The 12818-nt window shown below is 43.0% G+C and overlaps 1 protein-coding gene across 6 annotated transcripts in view; it reads left to right on the forward strand.

Moving 5' to 3' along the window:
- sox6 (SRY-box transcription factor 6) overlaps window positions 1–12818 on the forward strand; it is a 173709-nt gene that overhangs the window by 78080 nt on the left and 82811 nt on the right. For all 6 annotated transcript variants that reach the window (XM_080760745.1, XM_080760748.1, XM_080760746.1 and 3 more), the window contains one exon: window positions 9179–9265. In XM_080760745.1, coding sequence (XP_080616871.1) covers window positions 9179–9265 — 87 coding nt within the window. The remainder of the gene's footprint in view (window positions 1–9178; window positions 9266–12818) is intronic.

Raw genomic sequence — 12818 nt, forward strand, 5'->3', positions numbered from 1 at the left:
GTGTGTGTGTGTGTGTGTGTGTGTGTGTGTGTGTGTGTGTGTGTGTGTGTGTGTGTGTGTGTGTGTGTGTGTGTGTGTGTGTGTGTGTGTGTGTGTGTGTGTGTGTGTGTGTGTGTGTGTGTGTGTGTGTGTGTGTGTGTATATATATATACATAAAGTGAATGGCAGATCGAGTGGGAAATCGAGTGGCAAAGTTAATTTAATGTTGTTTAAAGTCATTTAATGCAATCAAATAGGACTTTTCTGTTTGGATGTATGGGCTGTTAACCCATTGACGCCTGGTGCAACGTATACGTTGTTCTACCCTTGATGCCGGCCGTGCTCTCTGTGTCTCATCAGCTATTGCTATACATGTAGCAACATAACTATTTAACAAAAAAAATCATCAGAATTTGAAGGTTTTCAGAAACCTTAGGTCAGGCCCTAGAAGGCGTTCCCAGATTCGGCCTCAGGCATCAATGGGTTAAGGACAGAAAGTAGTTTTTTTTGCCACTCAGTAGGCATTCCCGCATAACTTCCGGGTATGATGATGATGTGTATATATATAAATATAGTATGTATATATACATAGTATGTGTGTATATATATATATATATATATAATAAGCTTCCACAAACATGACTCAGCCTTCTATGTAAATAGACCTTGATCTCATTAGGAAAAACATGTATTTGGGTACTTGACCTGATTTCAGGCAATGACCTCAGACAACTCTCCTTCAGGCAGGCTGGAGAGGAAGTAGATTAGGAAGGACGATAGAAAATAGGAAGGAAGGGAAAAAGAGGGAGGAAGGAAGCAAGGAAGAGGAAGGGAGGGAAGAAGCAAGAGAGGGAGGAAAGGAAACAAAGTGGAAATCTGTCACAACCTTCAGTGATGAGCATGGCAGCCAGGTAGCTACTATTTATAGCAGCTGTTTATAAGGCCAAATGGCTCTTATAGGAGAGTCTAACAGGTGACTAACAGGGATATTCACCAAGTGGAATAATGAGTCGTATTAGGTGTCAATTAAATCAAGCCCTCCAAGAGGTGCAGGTGCTCCACAATGCACTGGCATACCTCAAGCAGCCGGACCTCTTCACCCATGCATGCCAGCACTAACATTTACATATTTAAAAGCTGGAATTTTTGTAACTGCACCAAAAAATTCCTCTGGAAATGATGGAGGTTATTAAAACTGAAAGTAATTGCCAGAAAATGAGCAACAACGTAGTGTTGTGTTCAGAGTGTTTTTTGTATTTTTTTTATATTTCAATCTCCCCTCTTTAGCGTTTGCATTGTGCAGCATCACCCGGGTGTGTAACCTATTGCGTTCAGATTGCTCCCTTGCAATTAGTGCCCTTTTTGTCCTCACTTCAATAACGTCATGATTATGGAGACTTCAGGAGTATTTTGCAGCTGTTGTCTCTGGGACCATGCAGTAGAATGACAAAACATGTTTTCTCTCTGCATTTCACTTCCCTGCCTGCCACTTGTAATTATTATGTTTTATTTAGTGCAATGATGAGGTCTTGTTTTTAGTGTCTCTGTGATTAAGATATTCAAAAGATTTCTTGCAGTTTGTCACAGCTATTTGCTTTTTTACCACTCTCGACTTTTGATTTGTTTTGAATGCTTGTGTAGAGCAGCAGGGAGATGTCATGCTACTGCAGCTCATCATTGTCTTCCTGTAGCCTGATTTATATTTCGTCACATGATGTTGTTGTGTCGGGAATAGCCGATCGACGCAGTGATCTGCTATTTTCAGGCACGACACCGACCGGTGCACGACACCATGGTACATCAGAGTATACATTTAGCATGATGAGACAGCTCCTGTCAGTGTGCAACTGATGCAAAAACATGGCTCAACTCAAGAAGAACATATTACCCTCCGTCATCAAAATATGGAGTGTTGTCACTTCAAAATATTTTATTCCAATACCTAGCTTGCACAAGTGCTCGTTATATTTATTAATATTAAATTAATAGAATCATGGAATTGCATGGAATTGCAAAGAACATTAATCACTTAAGCTCTACTGTATATCAGGGGTATTCAACTAGATTAGGCCAGGGGTCACAACTGTAGAATGATTGCGTATGGGGAGGCCGCACACACAGTGTGCGCGCGAAGCACGGAAATGTGTGGGTTCTCAAAATGCATTTTGTGTTCAAAGACGAACACAAAGATTTATGTAGTATGAGCACAGGGTGATATATGATTGTCTATACAAGTATAGGCTATATGCTACCTTATAGATGTAGACCTATTTGACAGTGCATATACAGTAATCAACAACACGCCTTTCACAGTCGTTTCATTTCCCTGGCATAAAATATCTCTCTTTACCAAAATATACAGTACAGTATATAGTAGCAACATCTGTTGGACAGCACATGCATCAAGACACTGCGTCTCTCTCTCTCTCTCTCTCTCACGCACGCACGCACGCATGCACGCACGCACACACACACACACACACACACACACACACACACACACACACACACACACACACACACACACACACACACACACACACACACACACACACACACACACGGAGAGAGATCTCTGTGCGCTGTAAAAAGCTTCTGATATCTGTCAAACCTTACTATGGTCCTACTGTATGTATTCATGTACATATAAATATTGATAAATAAGTGCTGTTATTTGACATGACATGAGAAACGGCTAATGCTAGCAAAACCCAGATTCTTTCTAAGCTTATTACATTCACGTCCGTGTTCACAGGCCAGAAAATCATTCTAAACATAAATAATAACATTGAGCTGTGTCCATTTTAAATTCAGTATCTATCTATAAATGCACCAAGTCTCTACATGTGTGTACGTACGGACGTGTGTACGTCTGTAATCCACGTAACTCGAAAACAGTTTGCCCCACGACTTCAAATTGGACACACAGAGAGTGCAGTGCCCAGTGTCGAGTCGTTCCACACCCCCACAGAGAGTACAGTGCCCGGTGTCGTTCCACACCACCACAGAGAGTGCAGTGCCCGGTGTCGAGTTGTTCCACACCACCACAGAGAGTACAGTGCCCGGTGTCGTTCCACACCACCACAGAGAGTGCAGTGCCCGGTGTCGAGTCGTTCCACACCACCACAGAGAGTGCAGTGCCCGGTGTCGAGTCGTTCCACACCACCACAGAGAGTGCAGTGCCGGTGTCGAGTCCGTTGGATAACCGTTTGTCCAGAACCAGCAGAAACGCCTCTGCCCAGGCTCTGGACCTGATAATATCTCCATATATGGAGGGATACAGAGAGACAGATAGAGAAATCTCCATTTATATGGGCATAAAAGGGACACAGACAGATGGGTGGAAAGGGTACTCTGACACTTATTGCATAGCTGGGTGGAGCATGGATCTCCAACTTCCATCGGGGGGGCACTAGCCCATCCTATTTAGTGTATGTTCATAAACTTTGTCCGACACAAACATTAAATAACCATTGACAATGAAATCTACGTCATAGTGTGAGCAAATAGGCACAGTGTCTGTTTTATGTCATGATGATGTACAATGAAGTAACTTCACTAAAAACGGTGGGACAACGCTCCACATGTCCCAAACTCTTCTCCCTTCTGGCTCCAAAACTATGGAATGTACTTCCTGTTGCAATCAGAACAGCATAACCTACCTTTTCAGACTCCATCTTTGCCTGTAGCACTTGACCTAACCGTGACGACCCTACAGGCGTATGCAAAGGCTCAACTTAAGTAACTTAGATAGCATTTTATGTAGACATAGCACTTTATAGTATACAGTATACTTATGCATAGTTCATTATATAAATCTTCCACTGTTACGTGATTAGCTTACGTGTGATTCATGATAGTATATGATGGTATTGCCATGTTTTTCTTCTTGCTTAATGTAAATCGCTCTGGATTAAGAGTGTCTGCTAAATGCTTAAATTGCTAATTGTAATAAGAGCGCCCCTCACTTCACACGGGTGTGATTTTTAACTTAGATTTAGTCTATGGATTTTAAGATGGACTTTAAGAGATTTTCTTTGCTTCGTTTTCACACAAAGTACATTCTTTCAAAGCAGTACAATAAAAATGCCTTTAGTTTTTACATTCATGTAGTTTAGGTTAACTCCTCTCTTTCGCTGTGGGCCCCTCTTCCTCTTAATGAAACACATCCACTAGCCTACAGCATCGCTTTCCTGCCTCCGTTTATAAGGCCTCCGCGTTCCGAGGAGGAAATTATTTATATTGCCAGTGTCAGTTGATCATTGATTTGGTAATTACATGTTTCCCCTTGAGGCTGAGACGACTGATATACAAGGCAGATGCTAAACGGGAGGTCTCTAGTCTGTTAAGAGTGACTTATGACTGCTTTGACTCTCCCAGATAGCCCTCTTCTCTATGTCGATGGCCTTTCAACACAACAAACACTCAAACACAAGTAGCATCTATCTCCAGGGAGAATAGCACACAAGGTGGATCTTCCACCAGATGTAGAAAATGGTGCTTGGATACATCATGGAACGCAATGTAACAGCCACTGCTGAGGGTTTTAAAGACATTTTTGTGCATTGCAACACTAAGCAAGTTTTTTTTTTAATGTGTTGGCGGACTTGTGTTTTAAACCTTTACAAAGAACTTTCATAAATGAATGTGAGAATTTCTCAAGCATTGTTAGTGCTTCCATGTTTCACTTTAATATGCACCAGATTATGATTACCCAATGCAATCTATACGGCCAGTTGAAAAGTAGATAACAGAGTACCATGAGTTGTTATGGTCCACATTTTACAGGTCATTTCAGCTCCAAATTGACTAGGTTTGATTTGCTTGTGAGTGAATTTATTTGTTTCCTTTGCATTCTGCTCAGTGATTTGAGCATAACCGCAGTGTCTGATGATCCCTTGATTGAACCACTCTGTTTAAGGCTGCAATAAAACGATAAATTAACAAACGACTTTCTCCTAGCTCTGCCCCACAAACAGTTGTTTATAGCCAACTACCACTCAGTTTATTAAAGTAACTTTTTACAGTATGCTCAATAAAACATTAATTCAGATTATGAGTTGTAGCTTTAAGACATCAGCTAGAGAACGACTTGAGAGTGAGTGTAAAAAGAAGATTAAGGACAGAGAGAGAGAGAGAGAGAGAGAGAGAGAGAGAGAGAGAATGAGTGAGATACACACACACACACACACACACACACACACACACACACAAAGACAGACAAATAGACAGTATGTCTTCAGTTCCATTTACAGTAAGAGAGGTTGTAGTCTTCCAGTGTCAGGTGAGCTTGTCAGCGATAACATGCCTCTTAGTTCCACTACTGCGGTTTATGCTGAACATGATATTCTGGCAGCAATGACTGCCAGGTGCTGAAAGCTGTGTTTATATCAAACACCATCCCAGAAACATTCTCTTGTTCAGATTTATGAGAACCATTAGCTTTGTTATTAATACAGTGAAAGAACGGTATAACTAATCTAGCCAGTTCATCTAGGTTGTAGGTGTCTCAATCCATTCTACCTGCTTACCCACATCAAGCAGATCACGGAATGCCTGCACGAACAAGCTATATACCAGAGATTACAGCAAAAGATAGCACATACACATATTAATATTCACAGTATCAAATCGCTGGTAACTCTTTGCTCTTTTCCGGCATTGCCAAATAAGCCCCACTCGGGAACTCTGAAGAAAGTCTGGAAAGGGAATGGATACGAGGCACATTTCCAGTTCTACAGCACTGGCTCAGGAGAGAGGACAATGAGACTCAGACAAGCTTAGGGGTCCAGAGACCTCTCCCTTCTCGAGGGAAGACTTCTTGGACACATATCCCAGTAGTTTTGTCTTGTATGTTACTATCAGTGCTAGCTGCAGAGTGGCGTAGGTCTGTGCCAGGCGTAGGTCCATAGGGGCCGTTGGAATCACTGGGGCCGGAGGAAGTTGGTCTTGGTCCAGTGGGGCGATCTGGGCTCAGTGACAAGCCAAGCTGTCTACAGCAGGGATGCTGGGAAAATGTAAATAAGAGCCCGATAAGAGCTATTGTTTTCATTCCATTCTCATCCCAACTGAATGGCCCGTTCCCTCGCCACAGAGCATTTTATCTGGAGAGGAGAGGAAGACAGAAAAAGGGAGGAGGGGGTGGATTTAAGAGTCCTCGTAGGAAAATAAAAATAAACTCAATGGATTCTTCACTTCTCTTGTCTTCAGCTAATTCCTTCCGAATAATGTGCTAGTTTAATGTTTATAACATGCTTGCATTTCCACCGCGAATGCATTTCATATCCAGTGAGTGTGTCCGACGAAGTGGGAGCCCTGTATCGCAGAATTAATAAGTTGGTCTTTGGTAGAGCACAGTGTGGCTTAATTTCTAACATTCTAAGCGCCTTAATCTGACAGTAACTATTATTTTGATATTAACCAAACATGTTTCTATTGGCATATTGTACGTCTCCAGAGATGACAGACAGGAATTTCAGAAACTGAAATAGCGTTCCAACTATTAATCTAAATTCCGCAGAGGAAAAAAAAAAGAAGCCTGTAGAAGGGTGCTTTGAAACAAGCCAGACATCTGAGTCATTTACCCTGTGTTTTCTTCAAGCACGCCTGCACGAAAATTACACTGCTGCTGTGTTTTCACTGAGTTCCATTTTGGGGTTTGCCTGTTTTGTCCGTGCTGGTCGAACACTGAAAGGTGTTTTGAGAGTTATTTTATAGACTAATCCGGGTCATTATTCACCTCTCCCAGGTGGAAGGTTGGGAGGGCAGCAGTACATTCCAGCTGTAGCCTCTCCTGTTGGAGGACTTGGCAGGTCGTGTCTGGCCACAGTGGAGGGGATGGAGAGGCGAGGCAGCCGAAACACTCCTGGGAGGGAGAGAGGGTGGGAGGCAGGGGGAGGAGTGGAGTAGAATGGAAGCTGGCACCACATTATCTCCAACAGTTGGTGCATTCCTTAATGATCAAGTGCTGGAGCAGCATCTGTGATGAAAGTGTGTGTGTGTGTGTGTGTGTGTGTGTGTGTGTGTGTGTGTGTGTGTGTGTGTGTGTGTGTGTGTGTGTGTGTGTGTGTGTGTGTGTGTGTGTGTGTGTGTGTGTGTGTGTGTGTGTGTGTGTGTGTGTGTGTGTGTGTGTGTGTGTGTGTGTGTGTGTGTGTGTGTGTGTGTGTGTGTGTGTGTGTGTGTGTGTGTGTGCGCGCGCGCGTGCGTGCGTGTGTGTGTGTGTGCAAAATGGAGAAACAGCATATGTGTGCATATTAACAGTGTCCCCTCCACATTGACCCTAAGCCGTTTAAGTGTATCATGGTTACTTTGGTGGGTGTCTAGCAAATTATCTGTAGGGGTTTTGTTGATGAGGATCAACATGTACACACATTACCTTTTACCTTGCCTTTCCTCCGAAAACTGTGAGTCGAGAATTGGAAAGTGAATGAAGCAGTAATGTTATAATGACTGTGAGGTGGAGATGTCCCGTCGTCCCACATCACAGGAAGTGGACAGTCAAACAAAAAGGGCCACTCTGCATGATCTCTCTGAAAGCCATCCTTAAACAGGGCCACAAGAATCACTGACCCCCTATTACTCCCAGTTCCTGTGAAGTGGACATGTTTGTCAGAGGGAGTTGTGCTGTTTGGTTTGTGGAAGTGGAGGGCAGGAGATGTTACTGAAGGATAAAAGGAACCGATGGTTGTGTACATTTTAAACTGTGTAAATCTCCTCTGCGTTTGATGTCGGGAATAGTAGCGGCAGAACACAAACCATGCACAGTATTGCCTGTGACAGCCCAGTCTCTCTCTCGCTCTCTCTCACACACACACACACACACACACACACACACACACACACACACACACACACACACACACACACACACACACACACACACACACATTCAGCTGGAGATACAATCTTTTTAGGCTGCATGCTTGCTATTGCCACAAGAACACATGACAACTACAGCAACCTGGGAAAGAAAAGCACTTCCATGAAATCATCCAGAACACAAATGTGCTTATGAATCATGCCCTTTTGTTAAATGAGTTGTGTCCACAACTGAGCCATTGTGAGACATACATAGTAGTTAGATCCATTCCTTATGGAGCCCCAGGGCTTTCTGGTAATAGCAAGCGTGTCCGCTTTGGATTTTAGCCTTTTTTTTCCTCATTCCCAGAGGAGACAAACACACAGTTTTACAAATGATATCATCTTCAGGCAAATTATCGAAAACCTGTGGCTAATATCTCCATGGACTTGCGCAGATTCCATAGTCTGCAAGAAGTTCAAACTGTAGACAGTGCGATAATTGTTTCTAAATAGCTTCTAATAGATATACACTTCACTATTAATCACAGTCACAGCCAGCTGTGCGAGATGGTTCTGCACAGCGCTGTCACACATTTCAGCAGACTCTGCAGTGTTGGAAGACTCATCTGAATGCATGATGGATCCGTACAGTGGGTGTCTCGGTCTGGTTCAGATTGGGGGCAGGTCTCTTTGGAGACGGTGGCTTCAAGGTGGAGGGATGGAGGGCTGCACTGGTGGTGCTTGATGGAGCGGGCTGACCCTCAGCGGTGCCAGGACGGTGGAGGCCCAGGTCAACCGGCATGACGTGTTCTTTATCAGCCACCTCCGCGACAGCGCGGCAGATAACAGCCATTCCAACGTGATTCATTGTCCGCTGGACAAATGTTAATTGTTCTCATCATAGACAGCTATGCAGACGCTCGGATGTAGCCAGTCTTACGCCTTACCTACCTCTAAATGTCTGTCTTTGCCCTTATGCTAGCCCTGCAATGTCTATATGCGCCCCCCTTGCACGCACACATGCCCGCACTATGACAATCACACACACACACACACACACACACACACACACACACACACACACACACACACACACACACACACACACACACACACACACACACACACACACATGCGCAGCGTGTGCACACTCCACCCTCAACTCCTCACATTTATCAGAGCCATTACCTTTAAAGCACCCTGGAACATTAGTGCTATTCCCTTTTCATACAGTTTCTTTGTTGTACAAATGAGTACATATATTTAGAGACTTATAACAAACTGTACATCAGACTAGACTACACTAGACACACTAGACTAGGCTAATGTGAAAATTCATTCCGCTTGATTATTGTATGCAAGCTTAATAATGAAAACAAATGCCTTCCCTGTCTTTCAGAGTCGTGTGTGGAGAAACTCCTTTCTCAAGACTGGAAAGAGAAGATGGAGAGGCTCAACACAAGTGAACTTCTGGGAGAGGTCAAAGGTAGGTTTGCATTGAACCACAAAGCTTTTACTCAGATCGTACCCTCAAATCAGCACCACCCTCTTTCCTATCAGACATATCTATATTTAACTGCCCGGTATGTTCTGTGAAATAAAACAAAAGCCTTTGGCTGCCCTCCACTGTTCATTTCTCTCCCCCTTATCTTTTGAAAGAATGCCCATGTCTTTCCATAACCCAAAATTCCAACCCCCTTTACCCACAGTCTGAGTTTTTATTTATTTTTAATGTTGGTTTTTTTTTAGTGTCTTTGCCGTTTAAGATGATGTGCTGTCCCCCCAGTCAGTCCGAGACTAGTAATACGGCAGCTGTGAGTTGTGTCGCGTGTTCATGCCGAGTGATTGTTGAACACAGCTTGAAAGCCAAAGTGCGCTTGATATAAACAGAGCATGACTGAGATGAGGAGAGAGGAGAGGCTGAGGAGAGGAGATGAGAGGCATACAGTCTTCTACTGAATGAGCCCATCGCAGAGAGGAATGTGTTGACCCTGACGGTGAACGCCCTGCATAACGTATCAAGAGCAGCACAGCACGGCACAGCTCAGCACGGCACAGCTCAGCACACCGCCTCCCAAATCTCTGTTTATGACAGAGTGAAGGTGGGCCTGGGCTGGGCCGGGCTGCTGCTTCAGTCCTTAGCACTGACTGTTACTGAGAGCCTGGTGTTTATACAGCTCAGGACGGCACAATACCAGCTGGCTGATAGCACTAGCCTGCCTCCTTACAACACTCCACTTCCTGTCTCTCATTTAGAATATCTTTTTTCTTTCTTTCAGAACCTCTTTTATATATATATATATATATATATATATATATATATATATATATATAACCTTGTTTATAATAATGTGGCTGCTCCGTTTGTAAACATCACACACAAACAAGCAGGCCAGGCCTCTATTAGCTCAATGATAAAAAATGTCAGCACGGGTTCAAATCCAGGGTAGAAGAGGAAAGTTACATGATGCTCTAATGATTATATATCCTCTTGTTTATTGTTAACATTGATAATTGTTGCGACCAAAGGTCGCAGTTCACTATGAAAACCTGCATCTCCCGTCAGTTGGTCGGACGGTTGGTTGGTCGGTCACGCCTCCATAAACCTCAATCCCTTAGATCTCAATATATGGAGTTCACCTGTTCTTACATTCAATATGTTGATCCTTCCCCACCCATCCTTCCTCTTCGATGTCTCCCTTTTGACTGATACCTGTCCATTCAAACTCTAGATGGGTCCGACCCAAAGTTATTATTGCAGCTGCGCCCGGCAGCCAGCAAAAACTCTGGCCCTCATCAAACCCTGTACACTCCTGTCCAGAGCCCGGGCGGAGGCTTTTGTGTTGGTTCTTGTGACACCGGGCACTGCACTCCCTTTGGTGGTGTGGAATGCGTGTGTCAAATTTGAAGTCGGTGGGCCGAACGGTTCTTGAGTTATGTTAAAGACGTACATACGTACAGTAAAGTACACACGTACACACAGTAAGATTTTCCATCATGTGCAAGAGGGGGACAAATAGAAAAAAATAACACAAATGTTCTAATAAGTCATTCATTGGCAATAACCTTAATGAACTGACGGATAAATCATGACTTGGTGAACTAGATTCATTGTACCTGCCCTGGTACATGCCACTGTAGATCAAAGTGCAGTGGATAAAATTTTGAAAATGATTTAGCCTTTTGAAAGCAGATCTATTAAATTACAGGGCATTTCTTTCTTGTTAGATGAATGGAATGGTAAGGTTACATGCTGGTGTGTAAACAGGTAGGGAGTCTTGATAATACACACAACGGCCTCTGTCTGTTGATGTGTGTGGATTGGAAACAGTCTATACTCCGCAGTCACCAATATAAATGCTTTTCCTATCATACTGGCAGCCTTAGATTTTTAATTAGCATGCCATTTCATATGACTGTAGATATTTCAAAGGGCTGCTTTGTGCTCCCCCTTACAAATGTCTCTCTCTGTGTTTGAAGTCTGCCTGATGTAAATACGGCCAATTATTAAAGAAGCCCAGGGTTGCAGCCGTGCAAGGTCCACCTAATTAAAACACAAACAAAGGTACCTCGCAGAAAACACCTTATGATTAAGATCTAAAGTGTTATGATGAATCGGAGGTACCATTAATTATTAGGTTAAAATCAATACAAAGGGCAAGCGTGCATGTAGATTTAAATGAATGCAAGAAAATGGGCATGAAGGCTGATGTTCAGATAAAAGCTTACCCCACTGGCAGACTGGCCTTGCATGTTGTCTCATCACCATTCATTCAATACACAAGCAATTATATTGTGAACCTAGTAGGTTACAGTACCTTGTGACATTGTTCGATAAAAAAAAAAGAAAGTGAAAAAAAGAAACAAGCTTTTTGATTACCTTGACAGATAAGTAAAAATGTGAACAATTTTTCTCTTTGCTTTAAAGTGAATGTGAATAACACACAGTTTGTTTCTTTGATCAGTGGCATTCCATCCGAAATGTCTTTAAACTTGTTTCTTATCCATCGCTTTTATTGCATTTTCACATTTAGACAGTTTTTTGAGGAAAGAAATACAGTTTTAGACAGGTGGAATCTAGCCGGTACAGACCAGTTTAGGAAACCAACGTTTCTCTCTCAGAGAGAACAATAGCTGTAACTTGACTGAGGGCTCCATCCAGGAAAAGAAAGACATTCTTTCGCTAGACTTGTGTTCAAACATGCCCAGGATACTTTATCCTCTTGTGGAGAACACGCAAGTACAGTAAACAAAACAATGGTATCAACAACATCAGGGATTTTCCTCTTAAAGGTTTTACAAACCCATTCAACCGTTTATATTTTCAGGTGACACATCCATAATTACAACGTATTGTGTGGGTTTCTGTTGTGAAATGTGGTGAATCCGAGGTCACAGCATTTTGTTTTAAGTTACTGGTGTCCGTTGAAAAGAGATCCATAATCCAGTGTATAGGGGGATACTGAAGGGAGGCACAGAGAATAGGAATAGTTAGGTTTTAATGACTCTAAAGCTTTATCACTTCTGTCCCTGCATGCTGTTAGGGGCTTAGCACAGGCACGGCTATGGAAAAGGAAGGCTCATGAAAGAGAATTAGTGGCGGATTTCTTTTCACCCGCCAATTCCAAAGGTAACTGTTTGTTTTCATACCTGAGCTTAGCTGTCAATCAGACGGAACGGTGAGGAGCGAGATGAAAATCTCCAGAACAAAACCACAGCGCAAGCAAGGGAGGCTCGCTGGAAGGCCTCCAAACCGCAGAAAGTAGCAGATAATAGGAGTTAATGTGGAAAGAAGCGCACAAGGAAGAGAGAGAGAAAAAGAGTGAGAGAAGTGGGGGGGAGAGAGAGAGAGAGAGAGAGAGAGGGTTCCTTCAGTGTAGCTGCTCAGACATTTTTAATTATCGCCCTCAAAGAGATTTGTCTGAAAGAAATAAAGAGGTTACATCCGGAGAGACATTTACCTCATCAAACAGTACATACAGTAGATGTTAGAATGCTAGTACACAGTAAAATCCATAGTGTTAATTTATCTATGTGTA

Source organism: Protomyctophum bolini (assembly GCF_963924005.1).
Source record: "Protomyctophum bolini genome assembly, chromosome: 1".
Classification (NCBI taxonomy): domain Eukaryota; kingdom Metazoa; phylum Chordata; class Actinopteri; order Myctophiformes; family Myctophidae; genus Protomyctophum; species Protomyctophum bolini.